This window comes from Salvia hispanica, chromosome 6, assembly GCF_029641045.1.
Source record: "Salvia hispanica isolate PSC_SH4W2 chromosome 6, Shi_PSC_v1, whole genome shotgun sequence".
Taxonomy (NCBI): domain Eukaryota; kingdom Viridiplantae; phylum Streptophyta; class Magnoliopsida; order Lamiales; family Lamiaceae; genus Salvia; species Salvia hispanica.
Genome location: NC_142697.1, coordinates 39,927,123 through 39,946,418, shown reverse-complemented (window position 1 = coordinate 39,946,418; position 19,296 = coordinate 39,927,123). Strand labels below are relative to the sequence as shown.

General features: G+C 35.7%; 3 protein-coding genes across 3 annotated transcripts; 2 read left to right on the top strand and 1 right to left on the bottom strand.

Moving 5' to 3' along the window:
* Window positions 1-2,277: 2,277 nt before the first annotated feature.
* On the top strand, window positions 2,278-11,135 carry CDKE;1 (cyclin-dependent kinase E;1). Its single transcript, XM_048108338.2, has 16 exons — window positions 2,278-2,612; window positions 3,079-3,189; window positions 3,413-3,516; window positions 3,693-3,735; window positions 3,886-3,984; window positions 4,299-4,368; window positions 4,543-4,637; window positions 4,763-4,796; window positions 4,873-4,957; window positions 5,084-5,161; window positions 5,773-5,820; window positions 6,948-6,980; window positions 7,098-7,206; window positions 10,020-10,241; window positions 10,332-10,401; window positions 10,863-11,135. Exons 1-15 carry the CDS (start codon window positions 2,394-2,396, stop codon window positions 10,398-10,400), a joined length of 1,419 nt encoding a protein of 472 aa, XP_047964295.1. The 5' UTR covers window positions 2,278-2,393; the 3' UTR covers window position 10,401; window positions 10,863-11,135.
* Window positions 11,136-12,794: 1,659 nt separating this feature from the next.
* LOC125208681 (protein DOG1-like 3) lies at window positions 12,795-13,860 on the top strand. Its single transcript, XM_048108339.2, has one exon. It carries the CDS (start codon window positions 12,931-12,933, stop codon window positions 13,741-13,743), a length of 813 nt encoding a protein of 270 aa, XP_047964296.2. The 5' UTR covers window positions 12,795-12,930; the 3' UTR covers window positions 13,744-13,860.
* A 24-nt stretch (window positions 13,861-13,884) lies between these two features.
* On the bottom strand, window positions 13,885-17,889 carry LOC125208679 (protein disulfide-isomerase-like). Its single transcript, XM_048108337.2, has 11 exons — window positions 17,635-17,889; window positions 16,881-16,911; window positions 16,455-16,742; window positions 16,184-16,369; window positions 15,914-16,039; window positions 15,694-15,828; window positions 15,475-15,594; window positions 15,221-15,338; window positions 14,843-14,955; window positions 14,164-14,392; window positions 13,885-14,078 (listed from the first exon to the last, which is right to left on the bottom strand). The coding sequence occupies exons 1-10, from the start codon at window positions 17,799-17,801 to the stop codon at window positions 14,168-14,170; spliced, it is 1,509 nt and encodes a 502-aa protein (XP_047964294.2). The 5' UTR covers window positions 17,802-17,889; the 3' UTR covers window positions 13,885-14,078; window positions 14,164-14,167.
* Window positions 17,890-19,296: the final 1,407 nt, after the last annotated feature.

Here is a 19,296-nt window from a genome sequence, read left to right as displayed (position 1 = left end):
TCGTAACTTTAGTAACAATTACCTCTTTAATAGTAATTGATACATTTGGACGACCCAAATGCTTTTCACGCGGATCTTATATTTTGAGCAAACACCTTATTTGTTTTTAAAAACAAAAAATCAAATAGTCTTTTTCATGGAGTAAAAAGAAAAGACTCCCGCTGCAAGAAGCAAGCTAGCAAAAAAAATCCAAAAATAATATACTTTATTTACAAAAGCAAAGCAACAAACGGTCGATCTCTAAGAAGCATTAGCCACCAGCTAGCTACCTACAATCAATGCAACACCTAAAGCTATAAAAGTCAACAAGTAGTAACTTCGAACAAAAAAGAACAACACAAGCACTCGAGGTCGAGAAGACAGGATAAAAAAAACTACCCGAACAACCCGAGAAGAAAAGAGGAAGCAACATAAGATTAAAATTATCTTTTCATTAAATATGACTTGTACAATGGAAAAATGTGTGAATTCTAATAAAACAAAAATTAAAAGTAGAAAGACATGAAATAAATTTATCAAAATAAATTTAGTGAGTGTGATTTGTGATAATAGTACAATACCGGAATTGGCCAATCAATGCGTTCAAGTTTAAACTGTTGTATGTTAGGTGCTACTAATTTCTCAGCAAATAAAATTACTCTCCTCATGCTTATTGTAAAGTATAGTACTATAACTTTGTAATTTGAATTTAATTGAAAGCTATATTGTTACTTCAACGGGTTTCTCTACTTTCCATTCCATAAATGATTTCTCACTTCGATTATCTTGTGAAGAGATTAATTAGCCGAAGCTACACAAGCACTTTAGAATTACTATAATAAAATTAAATTTGACTCATAAGTTACTTAAACTTTATAATGTGAAAAAATAACAGAACAAGTATAGAAAGTTACGTTAATTAATACTCCATTATGATACTTATTCAAACACATATACACTAGAAAGTTTCTCATATTTAAAAATCAATATCTAATAGTATAAGCATCTTTCCCTTAACTATTTTTTATAAAAAAGAGGACGATGAGAATGCATATAACTATACAACTATACAAGTGCAGTCTTTCTGGTGGAAATAAAATTGGAAAGTACAGAAAGACACTTTTAAATAATAGTACTACTAATGTAGAAAGTAGTAATCTTGACATAAAAAATCAATTAGTCCAGAAGTTAGAAGGTGGGGTAGCTTCTGCTTTGATATCAACATCTAAAGAAAATGGGAGATTGATTGAGAACGAAGAGGAGAAGTTGGCACCTACGCTGACCACCTTTATTTATTTAACTTTCTTACGTTATACCGTAAATCCGTTCGGCCACGATTTGAAATCTCAGTAGAGTTCAACACAAATTAAGAAAAATAAAGAAAAGTAACTGAAAAAAATAATATAAGGTGAGTTCTAATTTATATATATTAATTTTATAATGAAATGTGTGAATCTACTTATCATTTACAATAATAAAAATAAAATGAGACTTTTATTAGTGAAAAGACTGGAATTGGAAAAGAAGACTGGAATTGAAAAAGGAGACTCTTATTTTCGGGCTCTCGGGAGGAGGGAGTATTAGACTATTAACCCTCACCACATCAATTAAAAATCCAAACTATAAAGTCATTTTCTGAAATTGTTTGTATAATTCAATTTACTTTGCGACTATTCGATTTGTTAAACAATAGTATTTCCCCCGTCCCAATAAATATGCAATATTTGGTTTTCGGCACAGGATTTTATGCAGTGGTGTTTTATGAGTTAATGAAGAGAGAGTAAAGTAAGAGAGAAGAAAAAGTAGAGAGAATGTTGTTTCCATTTTAGGAAACGTTTCACTTTTATTGGGACAACCTAAAAAGGAAAACGTTTCATTTCTAATGGGACAGAGGGAGAAGGGGTGATTGAGACTAATTATCACATGATTATCCATCCAGAATGAAGTTGTAAGATTCAGTCTCATGAACAACACACAATACATATTTAATCCCGAGATATAATCTTGCAAACTACGCTTAATTTTCATAAATTTATTTAAAAAATTCTTGAGTTGTATACACTCGAGGCTAATTTCTTGGATCATATATTTCAGGTAAAAATGTTAATTTATTTTATAATTTATTCAATACAATTTCTTAATATAGATTCTCTTGGATATATATATATATATATGCAGATCTTTTAATTTATGTTTTGGGCCTTGTTGTTGTTGGGCTAAATTAAAGTGATAAGCCCATCTGTTTTGGGCTAAAATGAAGTGGTAATATAGAATGAGAAATGGGTTGAACCGTAATAACAAAACTCTCTGATTTTCCGGCCATTGTCAAAGCTTCGATCGGAGATGATTGTTCCCCACTAGTTTCAATTTGAGGTGGTGAAGCACATCGCAACAAAATTCGGAAAATTAATCGAATGGGGGACGGAAGGCTGAGCAATTCGGGAAGCAACAGCAGTAGCAAGCCGGAGTGGCTGGAGCAGTACGACGTGATCGGTAAAATCGGGGAAGGGACCTATGGACTCGTTTTCTTGGCCAAGATAAAGTCCAACCGCTCCAAATCCATAGCCATCAAGAAATTCAAGCAGTCCAAGGATGGAGACGGCGTCTCTCCCACCGCAATTCGGGAAATCATGGTCAAAATTCAATCTTCCTTGCCTTCTTTTCGTGTGTTTATGCCCTTAATTGCCACTCGCGTGTGTTTCTATTTACTCCGGTGTTGGTTGGAGGGGTTTCTGTTTTCCTTCTTGGGTTCAATTGAATGAGGGCGATCGTTTTCTTTTGGAAGAAATTAAAAGTTTGATGTGTATTTTTTTGTTATTCTTTCTCTACCTATCTTTATGTATCATGTTGCAATTATGTAGTTTTGCCAATTCTTTTATGAGTGACAAAGAAACATGAAATAAGAATTTATTTCACTAATTCATGTGTTCACTTTCCGGACTTATTTTGTCATTTTTCTGTGTTCAAATTCAAGGATATGAATTTTTTATTTATGCATTACTTTTACATTTATCAAGACTTTGTCTATTCTTGAATCTTGATGATAACTCTCACCATTGCCCAACTGGTTGAAGTTTGTGTTATTGTGCTTTTCTTCAGTTGCTTAGGGAGATTTCTCACGAGAATGTGGTAAAGCTTGCAAATGTGCACATCAATCATGCAGATATGTCGCTTTATCTGGCTTTCGACTACGCTGAGCACGACCTTTATGTGAGTAAATTTCTCGATTATAACTTTCGCAAGCACGCATGCTGTCTTACTCATTCATGTATCACTTTGAGCTGAGATAGAGCTCTATGTCTGAACTTGGGAACTAGTAGCATCAGCCGCCCAAAGAAAGAAAGATAAAAATGACAAATACATTTATGAACTTAATTATGTTCCGTCAATCTGACTGCTGCATAAATGATTGACATCGTTTGGATCACGGCAGGAAATCATCAGACATCACAGGGACAAGGTCAACCAATCAATCAACCAATACACCATTAAGTCAATTTTGTGGCAGCTTCTTAATGGTCTAAACTATCTCCACAGGTGTTGCATATGTTATTTCATATCTTTTGCATAATTAGTACGATAGTGATGACATGTGATCCCTTTGTTTTCGCAAAGTTATAATCCTGTTAGGTTTATTTTCTCCTCAGTATTTCTTGTCAATTCAAAGTTTGAAATAGACCTCAGTTAACACTTGCAATAAAAAATTTGTGCAGTAATTGGATTGTTCACCGGGATCTAAAGCCATCAAATATCTTGGTAAGCAGCGTTTATTAGTTTTTGTTGCCATTTTCCTCTTGTTATGTTCATATAATTCTAATTTCCTTATGTGCCTAATAATGGTGCAATTTCCCACTGATACTGACACAAGCTCTTCCTAACGATTTTTCTTGACTTCCTGCTAACCAGGTAATGGGTGATGGGGAAGAACATGGAGTTGTAAAAATTGCTGATTTTGGCCTTGCAAGAATTTACCAAGCACCCTTAAAGCCACTATCTGAAAATGGGGTAAGAGAATGTCTTCCTCCCCAATTTCAGTATTAGGCATGCTTCCCAACCCCATGTCCTCTTCTGGCATTATTTGTTATTGCAGTTTGTAGACCGTCCTACTTTAAGTTATTCTCCACATGTTTTGTAGAATTTTTAAGCAACATGGATGGTGAACTTTATGTAATACATCACACTTTGATGATAAAAATATGGCAAAAATGGAAAAATATGAAATGTGCCATTTTTGGATGAGACCCTCTTTTATTCCCAAATTCATGTGCGTGCCTGAGTTCCTATCTTGATCATTTTATCTTTTAATTTATGAACCGTAGGTTGTAGTTACCATTTGGTATCGTGCGCCTGAGTTACTCCTTGGAGCTAAGCACTATACGAGTGCTGTAGGTAATATCCATTCAGATATCATCTCTCTCTATATATATGTATATATTAATGCGTAGGCCTTTTAACTCAAATTATCTTAGACATATTTCCATTCTATAAACCCTTAATGAAACAAAATCCATACCAATAGTTATTACATTTGCTTATTTGTGGCCTTTCTGATTTATGTGGAAGATATGTGGGCTGTCGGGTGCATCTTTGCGGAGCTTTTAACTCTGAAGCCTCTATTTCAAGGGCAAGAAGTCAAAGGAACACCAAACCCATTTCAGGTGTGATTTTTATCTTTTCTGTAGTGTTTTCTGGCTATGTGTTGTACCAGGTATGCGGCTTGTCTCAGTATTCATCTTTGTGTTTTTTCTGGCTATGTGTTCTGAAATTTGTTTTGATGATGCAGCTTGACCAACTTGATAGAATATTCAAGGTTCTAGGTGAGAATGCCTTTTAATGATTCAACTTTTTGTAATTTTTATGTGTATAATTGCTGACAAATGCTTTTGGGTTTAGGCCATCCCACACCAGAAAAGTGGCCAACACTTGTAAATCTTCCACATTGGCAGGCTGATTTGCAACACATTCAAGGGCGTACATAGTCAGTTTTCTTTGCTCTGTTTTTTCTATATTCATAGATTATCTGCCAACTGTTATTGATGTGCTGGAGGGCCTCTAGTTTTTACTGTATGTGATTAACTTAATTTACTTATTTTTACCTGTGCAGCAATAATGCTGGACTTTACAATGTAGTTCATCTACCTCCAAAAAATCCAGCATATGACCTTTTGTCAAAGATGCTTGAGTATGTGATTGTAGTTAAATTCATGCACATATTGGTTTCAGTAATTTTCCAACTATGCATGTGCTTAGTGCATTAAAGACTCAGTTAAAAGATTCTACTGGGATTTCTTGCTTCCATATAGTATTATTATGCTTCTTTGCTTTATGTTTAGATAGTAATTAATCATTGACTTGCTGTTGAGCAATGATTGACAATTAATTGGACCATATACAGTTAAAATCAAGTGCTTGTAAGCAAAAGAAGGCATTTTATATGAGGGTAATGGCCTGTGTGCTCTGCTAATCCATTTAGTTTGAATGAAATAAGACAATTTCGGAAGATTTTGAGTAATAATTGGATGATCTACGGGGAGGTTGAAATGTAGCAATGTGTAGTGTAAACTTTCAAGAAAGGAGAGTTTAAAGTTTCCTTGTGAGAGGCATTATTTTAGAGATCGGGGGTTAGACTTTCAGAATGGATTATCTTCTTTGCTTGGGTGGATGTTTTGCCCTTTGTTGTATTTGAATTGTCTAGTCAATATATTAATTAAAACCTCTCAGTTTCTAAAGTAACTAGTGCAGTTATTGTTTAGTTTTACGACTCAGATGCAATCCATGTTTGATTATTTACAGGTATGATCCTAGAAAAAGAATAACAGCTACACAAGCTCTTGAGCATGAGTATGTAACTTACTTTTCTTTACTGATATGGCCCCTTCCTTGGATCTTACATTCACTTGCATATACGCTTTGTTTGTGGCTTCTTTATGATGTACTTACGAATTTATTTCCCGATTTGTTGAACAGCAGTTATTGCTTGCTCATCTGTGTCCTCCATGCATCCATTCTTGATGGATTTACACTTTTCCGGTTCTTGAAAGACTTGTGTTGTCATCCATTTTTTCCCATGCTATCTTGGGTTGCCCATCCTATAATGCAAGTTGATCGCTTAATTCAACCAGTCTTGATTGATGACCATTGTGCCTGCTAAATGATCCTGTGTCAGAGAGAAAAAAAATTCCTTTGCCTCATACCCTTCTCATGTTTAACTGATAGACTAGAAACTTTAGAATTCCATCTCCCAACTTAGAAGCTTAGTCCTTCCAATTAACTAGTTGCTAATTGTGGCACTGTTAGTATGATGATCAATCTTTTAAGGAGTTTCAGAAAATTACACATCATTAGATATAGTACACGTTCGTACTGCCCAACATTAGCAACTCACTAACTTGACTATAGAGTCTAACCAACACTATTGCATTTAACACTTAGGACCTGTTTGGTAAGTAAGATGTGTTAACTTGGTACATAATAACTTGTCTGGATTTAGTTTGTTAATGTAAAAAATGGCTGTTAGGGCCACCATGCTAACTTAATTGTACTGCCAAATGGCTGTTGAGCCTATACTTTTCTTCCTTGGACTCATCTACTCTACCAAACGAAGCCTTAATATGTTCCACAAGCAGCAGGATAACAGAGAAAAAAAAAATCCCCCATCAAGTGGACAGTGGGAATTGGTAAATAAGTGATGTGCAAAAAAATTATGGGCATTTGTGGGATTCATCATAAGAATCAAGTTTTTTAGATGTTACTGTCTAAAGCTTCATGGATATTCCAGTAGTTTCTCATACTCCCCTTCATTTTTCATCCCTTCTACCTTTCACTTTTTCTTTTCTGTAAACCTCTTCATTTATTTATACCAGGATATATTCTGCTTTATCCATACAGTTATGTTTGGTAGTTTTGAAGTGTCACCAATTTCACAGACCTGGTAGTCTAATTAGTTTTCTTATTTTCCTGGGCTGCAGGTATTTTCGCATGGAACCTTTTCCGGGATGCAAGTATGTGGCTATACTCCTCCTGGAATTTGGATGACCTTCTAGTTATCTTTCTAAGCACTTTATGCCTTACAATACATTTATGCTCTAACATGAATGTTGATATCTGAATTGTGCCAGTGCTTTGGTACCTCCACAACCAGGAGATAAAGTTGTTAATTACCCAACTCGTCCTGTGGACACAGGCACTGATATTGAGGGAACTATCAGTCTCCAACCCTCACAACCGGTAAGTTCAAATGCTTGGCTTCTTGACACATGTATTCGATGTTTCTTCAAAATTGTTGCTAATCTAGCTGAGTACTATATGGTTTTCAATGTGTGCAAAGTTGAATGAGCCTTGATCATGTCTTTGCGATAGACCTGCTGCAGCGCTTAGACTTATTATATGAATCATCTGCCAGCTAAATGCTAATCACATGTCTAGAATTGTTTATTTACCCCATGTTATTGTCAACAAAACATAAACAAAATACATACTATCTCCATCTCTGTTGCTGAAAAGTATGAACAGTTGGTTCGGCATTGGTTTTAATGTATAATTGGTAAAGTAAGAGAAAGAGATAAAAGGGTAGTGTAAGTAGTGTTAGTGGATAGTGAGCTCCATAGTGTAATATAATGGTATAAGTTGTAAATAAAATGATGTGTAGGGGTAATATGTTATTTAACTATTCCAAAATTAGAAAGTTCATACTTTTCAGGGACGGACTGATGAGGAAATAGCTCATACTTTTCAGGATATTTTATCAAATGAAAGTATCTCATGGAAATTTATGTTACAAATATGGGAAAAAAATGTATTCTCATTGTCATTTGGAAATCGTAATAATCTATCCAGGTAATAGTGGTGAATTTATTATACTTTACTTAGAAACGACCCCAAATCTGATGTTAGAGACTTAGAGTAAATCCCCAGAGAGAAGAACCTTCCTGCTCCCAAGCGTAGTTTCGCCCAATATTTGCTAAATGTTTATAATTGCAAGGATCAAAGCCATATTTATTCTAAATTGACTCTAAACAGAGCATAGAAAATCCCAACACAAAGCCAAGGCCCAATTAACTAACTACATAACTAATTAAACATAAAATAGTAACTGAATGGCAATAATAAGATACAAGAAACATCAATTCCAACACGACTCTGCTGCTCAAACACGCCCTGCTTCAGCTTCATGTTTCTTCTTCCTAGAATAAATGGTTTTAACATGGTGTTGGGGATTTATCAATCTCAATATGGGTTTTGGACTGCCAAGAGAAAGTTCCAGAATGTTTGAAATGGTCAACAATACGGAAACATGAGATATTTCAGTGCCTACATAGTCAGTAAATACTTCTGTTGGACTTCATTCTTTTATCTTTTACGTTAACTAGTTTACAAGACATGTATAATTGGTTTTATGTATTTTGATGTGTTTTCGTCGCCTTTTTAAAAGGAAAATTCGCCAACAGAGAGGCGATTCTTACTGCTTACCCCAGGAGGTAATGTTTATGTTGGCACCTAAGACCTGAAAAAGCCTTTGCTGTGAAGTAATTAGACCTACCGCCTGTGGAAGCCAACATTGGTTCATGTAGATTGACCACATTGTTTATCTTCTTTTTCGTCTGCATATAATTTCCTCAAAATTACAGAGAAAATCTTCTCCATATAGCTGGGTTTCTAAACATCGAGCAAAAACATGGATGCTGCAAAATAGTTGCAGACGAAAAAACGATATAGCAAACCTTGGTCCATGGATATTGACTGGACCGTTTATCTTCTTTTAGTCTGCATATGATTTCTTCAAAGAAAGCAACAAAAATACAGAGATATTCTTCACTTTATAGCTAGAAAAAAACGTGAAACAAAAATTGATAACTGTTAGGACCAAACATGGCCTCAGTGTTTTCTGCGTCTTATGTGTTAGAGGTTTTTTCTTAATGCACGAAGGTGGTACAAAGGTTCGGTCTCCTTCACCCTCTGTCCCCACCCGCTATATCCACACCTCCTCCCACCACCTAGAACAGCCACTGCCCTTGCTTCCTATACGGAGGAAGAAGCCCATTAAACTCCCCTGCCGTCCTTTTAGACACTAGATTTTCCTCCTTCCCAGTGGGCCACCACCAACTTCCCTACAATACAAATTCAACTTACCACCCCTTTCCAAATTTCCCCTGTTGAGAATTAGGACAATTTTGCCATTCTATGCTTGATTCTGAGCACTTTGAGCAGCTCCACAACACCAAACACGCTGCCACCAAATTGACCACAATAATTTCGTTGACGATCAGATAGACAATGAAAACGATTTTAGTTTCTTTTTTGTGTATAGCCATTGAGGGTTAACTGTGGGACCCTGAAATATGATAGTAAAAATCGATCTCCATGGGAAGAAACTAGTTAGCCCCATAAACAAATTTGTACGGACTTGGTGCCAAAATGAACATCCAGGGAGAAATTACCACTCAAATGCTAAGTAAGAAATTTAACTGTGTGGAGAGTAAAAAATTTCCGTTCTTAAGGTGAATGTAGATATGATGACGGTGAAAGAAATTTTGTTTTAAGAACTAACCAATTGGGGATGAGAAAGGTGGAAAAAGATGAAACTTGTAAAGTATATTTGTACAGGCTCAATGAATTTAGTTGTCTTAGGAATCTATATGCAGTTGAATCACATGTAGTGTGGTGCTTATCACTCAAAAGAGAACCATCAGAATCGAGTTGAACCAAATTACTGCTACTTTTTTGTTTTCTCCTGAAGTCTTTCTTGGATCTACTCGATAAAAGATTCAGGCATCAATATTCTTGTCTAGAATCAGATAATATATAGTACAAAAATAGTTGAATGAAGTCAGGGCAGAAGAGAAATGCTCATCATGAAACAAGGATATATAAGGAACTGAATCATGTCGTGAGTAATGCATAAATAGGTCAAGCCTAGTAAGCTTGTTACATGTAAGCATAAATGCTTTTGGTTATATTAACCATGTAGCAGATCTGCTTTTGTCTTGATAATTTCCATCTCATCTCATCTCATAGAGGTTTTTTGCGTTTTCTTTTATTAGGTATCTTCTGGGAATACTATGTCTGGGTCAATGTCAGGTGCCCATGCAATGCAAAATAGATCAATACCTCGGCCGATGCCCATGGTAGGCATGCAGCGGATGCAACCTCCAGGAATCCCTGCTTACAATCTTGCTTCACAGGCAGGTATGGGAGGTGGAGTCAATCCAGGTGGTATGCCTATGCAACGGGGTGTTTCTGCCCAGGCTCACCAACAGCAGCAGGTTTGTGGTGTTCAGGCAATAATAGTGCGGAACGTTTATGATAGTTTATGTTCCTTCTTCCTAAACAGTATCTATTTTCTCTTATAATAGTTGAGAAGGAAAGATCCTGGAATGGGAATGACAGGATACCCTCCGCAGCAGAAAAATAAGCGCTTCTGAGGTAATACTCTTGGTAGCTTTGCAGTGTGTAGTCTTCGTAGCTGATTTTGATGTTTTGCTAGAATGGTTTCCAAGATTCATTACATATGGCATATTTGGTAACAATTACTTTCGAAGAAGTTAGATAAATAATTTAGCATTGTGAAATTCTTTTATTTGAGGTAATCTACTAGTTTTCAAGAAGTGGAGAACATTCTTATTTGCTCATTCATTTTACAACTGTTAATCTTGAGCTTTGTTTAATCACCAAGTCATACATTGCAACTTATTATAGAGATAACGAGGTTAAGCTTGCTCTTTTTGTCCATGTCACGGTTCTCCTTGTCTATCGAGTTTATTGTGTGGTAATTGTTCATGTAATGTTTTTTCAGACAAGTACATGTAAAGTTTAGACAACATGTATTTAAGCACTTTCGATTTAGCCATCTGTTCTAATTCTAACGTTGTTCATTCTACGTGCAGAAACCAGCGAGGTTTTGATATCTACGCAGCAGATGTGACACGATCACTAACGAAGTACACGATGAATATCAGGAGCTTCAAACTAATTCATATTAATACATCACAAAGGGATGAAGATGAAGAGGTGGTGAATGCTGCTAGAAACTTCATATCTACTTATTTGTATAGTTTCTTCAATTTAAATTGATAGTTTTATTTAGATATTTATGTACTGATTCTGCCTTTGTAACTAAGTAAAGCGCGTCAGAAGATAAGCTTACAGTTACATGGTTACCCCTTCTTTTGGGATTGTGTGAGAGAATCTTTATCTTTTCTTACTTCTCTCCAAAAATTACAAAATAAAAAACAATAATATGTATATGTAACACAAATATTTGTTAAAATTCGAAAATGCAACAGGTAGGAAATTTGTCCACTGTATGGTTGTGAATGAGGTGATAAGTTTATTTTTTATTTAAGATTCATGTATACAACATTGCGTAGCATCGAAGTATCTACTTTAGGGAACAAAAAATGTTTGTAAAATGTGATATTCTGTCAGATTGCTTATAGTTTAAAAAGTGGTTATGTAATCCCATATGCCCCGCGGCCAAGTTGACATTATATATATATAGATGAAAATGTCATTACCTATATATAGAGCCGCAGAAAAAGAATAATATGGGAAAAAAGACAAAATTTTAGACTTGTAGCAAAATCGATTGTGTTTGATTTTTAAGATTCTAATATTAGATCCATCCAATACAATTCTTCATTATACCAGATATAGCATTTTTCTGATAAAAATACACCACATCCACCTAGAAAAAAATAGTCATGTTTTTTCTATCAATCAATCTATTTATATGTATAAGTTTCTATCTCTAATAAGATGTGCCATTTCCCATGAATAGTACTAATAGTGTTAACACGTACTCCCTCCGTCGCAAATAATATGCACTTTGGATTTAACACGCGTTTTAATGCAAAATTGGTAAAGTAAGAGAGAGGTAGAGAAAGAAAGTAATTAAAATATTGTTAGTGGAAAATAAGTCTCACCTTATTAAAGAGAAAAGAGTTTCCGAAATTAGAAAGTCCATATTCTTGTAGAACGAACTAAAAAAAAATAGTGCATATTTTGTGGGATGAAGGCATGAAGAGAGTATTATCTACTATCACGACTATTTTTATGTTCGCAGATATTACTAATGATGTTAACTGTTAGTGAGGTTTTTTCTCTTTTTTCATTGAATAGTACTAAGATTTAGCTCTCAAAATAAGAGTTTTTTTTAGTAATGATAAACAACCAAATTTTGTACAATCAAAATAAGATTATATTAATAATTTTATGTATTATTATATATTAAAATAATAAATATAGTAAGTGGACAAGTTAAAAAGACTTATTAGCCTTTAACCTCATTTGTTATTTTTATTTTAAATTTTCTTTCTATTATTTTTAAAATTTGAATTAAAGTATGCACTAATTACATTTATGGTTCTAAAAAATTATAAAAATTATACACAAATTATAAATATATGACCACAATATTATGCACTCTTTCATGTACTATATATGCATCCACATGTTTTAATTAAATGTATAAATAAACTAATTTTTTTCAAAATAAACTAATTTTTGGTTGTACAAAATTTGGTTATATAGACTTATTATTATTATTATTTTTTTTTCTAGTTTCCAAAACTCGCTTAAAGTTGTGTTTGCAAACTCGAGACTACCAAATCTGAAGATTTAGTGTTAGATTTGAAATCCACAAGCAGACAAATGCAAGAGGATCCAAGCCGACCTAAAGACAGCACGAGATTGCAAGTTGTACTGCTCATTCATTGGTTAACAAAATCAACAACATGACATCAATAAATAATAAATAATCTCCAAAACCAAAACCTAAAAACTACGGCTATTTGTACCTAGATTCACTCCTCACATGTCAAGATACACTGAACTCAACTCCTACACACGGATTCCCACACAACGTTGATTATTATTACAACCATCTACAGCTTCAAAACTTTTACTATAAAAACATTCCCTCCTCAATCCTCACTCCTCACTTACTCAAATCCAATGTCGACGTCCACACAATTGACACATGCAATCAATGAGGGCGACTCCTTTGAAAGGTTCTTCGAGTGCTGGCTCGTCGAACAGAACCAGCATCTCGACGAGCTCGTGTCCGCCTCCAAGGAGGTGGACGCGGCCGACCAAGAGGCTCTGCGGCCCCTGGTGAAGTGCGTCGTCCAGCATTACGAGCACTACTACGTGGCCAAGGCGAGGTGGGGCGAGACGGACATTCTCGCCATGCTGAGCCCCTCGTGGCGGAGCAGCCTCGAGGACGCCTTCCTCTGGATCGGGGGCTGGCGCCCGAGCATGGCCTTCCACCTGCTCTACTCCAAGTCGGGGCTGCAGCTCGAGGCCAGGCTCCACGAGCTCATGCAGGGGCTCAGGTCGGACGACCTGAGCGACCTGTCCGCGGCTCAGCTGCAGCAGGTGGACGCGCTGCAAAAGGAGACCATACGGAAGGAGCAGGAGATCACAGAGAAGCTGGCGGAGCAACAGGAGACGGTCGCGGATGCGTCCATGGTGGAGCTGGCGCATGCGATGACAGAGGGCATGGGCGGGGACGAGGGGCAGAGCCGGGTCGACGCGGCCCTTGCCCCCAAGCAGGATGGGTTGGCGGAGATACTGCACATGGCGGATGAGCTGAGGCTCGACACGCTCAAGAAGGTGATCGATATTCTCACGCCAATGCAGGCTGTGCATTACCTCATTGCTGCTGCTGCTCTGCATTTGAGGATCCATGAATGGGGGAAGAAGAGAGATGCTAGGCTGGCTCAAAATGTTAGTACAACACACAAAAGTGATGAAGATTCTGCCTAAAATAGGTATTACATATAGTATATGATTATAGAGAGAGGGGAGAAAGAGGGTTCTTGCTGTTGTTCTGCTCTGGTTATATGTTTTTTATCTATATATTTAATTTTATTTTAAAGCAAATATATATATTTGAGGATAACAAGATGGGACAATATTTCAAAACTCAAATATAGATAATGATAATTGATGTCAACTACATGCCTCGGATCTTTCTACTACTGTAATCCTACTATTGGAACTGGAACAAGACCAGATTTTATTTGAGCTAGAAAGTAGAAAAAAACAAGAACTGGTAATGAACAAAATCCGCTGCAGAAGTTCTCTCGTTCGACACTAGCCTGCACAGGAAAATAGCTGCTGTCAGTTGAAGTAGCCAAGAGTAATCGAATACGAGAATTTGAAGTGGTGTTTTAATGTTCATACCTCTTTATAGCTCATCCTTAGCAGAATCTACTGCTTCAGATTCAGGTTCAACTGAGGAGGATGACTTGGCAGACTTATCATCGCGGTTGCTGTTGATGAAATTGATGATGTCCTCCTTCATTCTATCTCCCTCGTACTGCGACAAGTTACCATTTGCAGATCTGAAGTACAATGTTGGGAAACCTTGAACTTCGAATTTGTCTTTTGGAACATCATTTGCAGTTGCATCCTGAAATAACAGATATATTACAAGTAATTCTAGGAATGAGAAGGTTTGGTTAAGTTATGAGAATCAGTTCATATACAATCGATCAAACAAACAGTTATACAGGAAATGGAACTGTTTCTGCAAACTATATATATCAAATTAGGAAAATGGAGGGAACGACTGAGTAGTTTGATGGTAATTTTAGCAAGTGTTACCAGTTACCACAACGAGTTTTCAATACTACAAATCAAGACATTGGAACGACTGAGTAGTTTGAGGGAACGACTGAGTAGTTTGATGGTAATTTTAGCTAGTGTTACCACAACGAGTTTTCAATACTACAAATCTGAACTATATATATCACATTAGGCAAATGGAGGGAACGACTGAGTAGTTTGATGGTAATTTAAGCAAGTGTTTCCACAACAAGTTTTCAATACTACAAATCAAGAAATTAGAAGAAAATCTTACAAATTTCGCAATCAGAACATCAGGATCATTCTGGAAAGAGATGGCAACTTCATCCAAGATTGGGGCAAGGCTCTTGCAGTGTCCACACCAAGGCGCATAAAACTCTAGTAGAACTGTAAGATGGAGACATTACTATTAACACGATGTTCTACCATAGAACTACCACCATTAATAAGAAATTAATTTAAAATGTAAACTGAGATAAACTATAGAATTTCTTGGAATTACCTTAAAGCTCTCAATCTAAGTAGTAAAGATAATGAGAAAGCAGATTTTTTAAGATATAAAGACCCTTCTGTGATAGTAATAATAATGTACAAACATAAACAGTGAGAAATCCACAAGAGAAAGCAAAAATAAAAAGCCTTGAGAACAAACCATTCTTTCCAGAGTTGAAAACAACATCCTGAAGGCTGTGACGAACAACCACTTTGACAGGTTCATCATTCACTTCAGGAATAGGTTCTGATCTTATGAATGGCTTCACATGCCCTTCCTGTTATCAATTGCAAGAAAAATCAGATAAGATGCAACCCATACTTCTAAACATTTCCAAATATGACATGCAAAGCAAGTTAAAGCTATCTGAATCAACCCCAAGAAATTGTAATTACTAAAAACACGTTCAGTACCGAATAATCTTTCACCCACGACTCAATCTGATCAGGCTCCACGTTTGCTGCGAGATACTTCTGTCCATCATTTTGCTGTACGATGAGCACAGGTGCCTGTTCCGTCTTAAGTCCAAAGTACTGCCATGCATAAACATAGAAATACCATTGTGTCAAAACAGATCAATTCAAATGCACAGAAGTAAAACATTCGTATATGCACATGGAGAAAATGCCTACCTGGAATGCATTTTGAGCAGAGTCAACATCGCCCAACAGGAAACTGATGCCCTTCCCCTTGTAAAGGGTTGCCACATTCTTATACTTTCCCTCAAAAGCATCTTGGTCTTTGCTGAAGTCAACAAACAGCATGGCCTGTCAAAATCAACAGATATATAAGAAACTTTACCACTGCAAGTTATAAAACTGAAATAGAAAATTAAACGACAATAAATGATACCTTGGAGCTACTACCCTCAAAGAATTTGTTAATATATGGATGATTAGCAGGGTCACTGTTCCAGACTGTAACAGTTGGAACGGTAGATGCCGCAATAAATTTCTCCAATGCTTCGATATTGAAGTCCTGAAATAACATATTATTCTCACAGTTTTATTAATGCAAACAAATGAAAGTGGAATAGCTTCTTATGAACCAAGTTTTTTAAAGAAGCATAGAAGAAAAGTTTAAACAAAAAAAAAGGGAATGTGCTTCTTGATCAAGAAATACCTGGGAATCCACAACAAGTTCATCAAAAGGCTTGAGTAAGCGAAGGGTGGGCTTACTGACTGATTCACCACGAGAAATGAGTTTAGCATCAAGGGTATGACCAAAGTCGTAGTCACCGCGCAACTTCTCAGCAAGAGCCTTAAAGTTCTCATATTCCTCCCCGGAGAACTTTGGAAACACTCCAACCTAGTGGTTTAATACTAAATTCATCAGCGGCTCAGGATTAACATATGAAAGAAGACAGGTTTAGTTGGATAAAAAAATAACTTACAATAAAAATCTTTTTCTCATCAATAACACTGCTGGCATCTTCTGCTGATTTAATTTCAGTTGATGCAGGACCAGCTTGCTTCTTTAAGTACTCGACAATGCCATCAGCCTCACGAGGACCATTGTAATCCTGGACGTTTTTCCCACCATTTCTTATGATTTTAAGGGTAGGAAAACCCTGGATTTGATACTCAGTAGCTAGCTCCTTGTTTGCTTCTTCATTTGCATCAACTTTAGCCAAGACAATGGCGGGTTCATGGGTACTCAGTACGGATGCAGCTTTTTCATACTAAGAAAATTCATAAACAAGAGAATGGTTAGAGTTGCTTATATATTGAGTACCTACTCTCAAGGAAAAAAGCAAAAAAGAAAGAAATGAAATTAAGTGTTTGCTTGAATCGTCAAACAGCAAGGGGAGGATGGTCACCTCTGGAGCCAGAGACTTGCAGTGTCCACACCTGTTAACACAAACAAAAAAGGAAATATGGATTAGAAGAACTTAAAATAAATAAAATTCAGTTATGTACTGAAGGTGGCCCCAGTTTAATATACTATTAAATGTTTTGCAAAAAGATAATTAGTTCATGCATAGCACTTAGTCTCAAATTCACATAAAAAGCTAATTATTATGTTTGCCTTATTTTTCAAAGATTCTGAAGATTCTGAATCATATAGCTTTTTAAACTGTAATCTAAAGCACAAAGATATTCGTTCAGCTCAACTTTCTTTTGTTCCGCTCCAAGAATTCAAAGATATTAAAATTTTCAATTGAAAACAAAAAAATGGAGGAAAAAACTGGTAAGATCCCAACATTAAAGAGGAGAAATTTCAGAATACGTCCATAAAAGAGAGATTATTCAAACGAAATGACGATACCTAGCTTTCCCTCTCTTTACATTCAGATTCACTTCTCAAATCAAACACAGGAAATGGAAGACACTAACAGATTAATCATTCAGATTATCACAACACAATTGCTAATCGATACAACTAACGCGCTAGTGAAGCAAAACGTAAAATCAAAAAAAGGAAAGCGTTAATGCACCAAAAAAAACAGATCAGATATCAAAGCTCGCGCTTACTCAAAAGTCAAACCGATCTCAAACACAGCACATTCAAAAACCAAAGCAAGAGAAGATCAGACAAACTTAGATAGTAAATCAAAGTAACAACGAATTTACCAAGGAGCGTAGAACTCAACGACGATGAAATCGTGCTTGGACACCACATCGGTGAAGTTCGAGTGGTCCAAAGTCAACACCTTTTCAACCTCCTCGGTCGCCGTCGCCGGAGACGCCACAAGCGCCACCGAAGCCAGCAGAAGTAGACACCAAACCCTAGACATCATTCCTCTGTATATCAAAATTTCAAATCTAATTTCCCCAATTCTGCAAACAGTTTTGCATGTGAGGGGTGAACTGAGATGGAGTGAGGAAGGAGGGAGGGAGGCTCACTTATATAGTGTTTGCGGAATAAGTGCCACGGTGGCAGAGTAGGTGACATGGCAGGTCTAGATTGGTTGAAGGGACGCCGTCGATGTAATAGGAGATATTTTGAGGGTGGAATTTATAATCTTGGATTATTGTATTAAATATTGATATTAGGAGATGGCTTTTTATTTAATTGAGTCAAAAGATATTATTGCGACAGTTCAATCCGACCTTTTACCATTAAGGGCTAAAACGTTATAAAAATGTAGTACTACTCCCTAATGACTTCAAAATAGTCCTATTTATTCACAGCCAAAGATTGTATAGATATTGAGAGAGATTTTTGGATTAATTATTACTCATATTATAAAATGGTTGATTTTGTCTCACTCGTCTAGAGTGTAGTATTAAAATTGGAGGAAATTCTCCCCACATTATTATTATTTAATTTTTTTAATTTTAGTATTAATGAAAAATAAAATAAAATCAGATGGTTTGGTCATGTAATTGAGGTGGTGAGTGTTCAGAATCATCCAGTTAATATTTTGGAATGTTGCCGTAAATAAGTTCTCTTGCAGAGAATTCAATGAAATTTCCATGATAAATACTATATGTTACTAGGTCGCCGTGGTTTGGTACCAATACTACTGGTTTGTAAAATAATTCTATACGAATTTTAATATAATTTTGTTAAAAAAAAAAGTAAAGGGAAAATATGACTGAAATATTGTTAGGGAAAAATAAATAAGTAAAACTAATTTTAGTGGAATAACTAAAATAAAAAAAATGAGCCTTTAAAGGACTATTATTGTTACCAAAATTGAACGAGATAAGAATTGATTTAATGCGGTTTGCCGTTTATACGAATTTATTTTCCTTCATTACAATGCCCTTATAAAAAGATAAAGTCTCTTTATGATACTTGTCAATATTTAACTATAAAAAGATGCAAACAAAGTCAAATTCAAGATTGAGTAAGGCAGTAAGCTATACTTTTTCTCTAGTATCAGGATTATACTTATCATAATTCATAATTGTACTATTCTATAAGAAAAAGTAAAATCACTTTATATCACCTTACTAGTTAATTATTTACTTAACTAATCCAAAATTGCCGAGGGAATTTTTAAATAACGGAAATAAATTTTCACGTTTTGAATAACATAATTATGAAAATGAGTGTAGAACATGCCAACTCATTTGTGAAAATACCACACAAATGGTAAAGAGGCGACAAACATATGGAGTAATATATGTGATCCTTCAATTTAAGAATTCATTATTTGATTGAAAATTAACCATTCGGAATATTGTGGGTTTCAATTAGAGATTTGTAGCGGTTTGCAAGAAATAATTTTTAGGTTACAACTTGAAGCATAAAATGTAGTGTAAGTTTGTGAATATAGTGGTGCA

What these genes read in the sequence shown, in the direction of transcription:
- LOC125208681 (XM_048108339.2), top strand. Translation starts at nt 12,931, where the DNA reads ATGTCGACGTCCACACAATTGACACATGCAATCAATGAGGGCGACTCC.
- LOC125208679 (XM_048108337.2), bottom strand. Translation starts at nt 17,801, where the DNA reads ATGATGTCTAGGGTTTGGTGTCTACTTCTGCTGGCTTCGGTGGCGCTT. An exon ending in ATGAGAAAAAGATTTTTATT is followed by an intron (nt 16,370 to 16,454) that starts GTAAGTTATTTT and finishes TTAAACCACTAG; the next exon opens with GTTGGAGTGTTTCCAAAGTT. An exon ending in CTGCTCAAAATGCATTCCAG is followed by an intron (nt 15,595 to 15,693) that starts GTAGGCATTTTC and finishes TATGCATGGCAG; the next exon opens with TACTTTGGACTTAAGACGGA.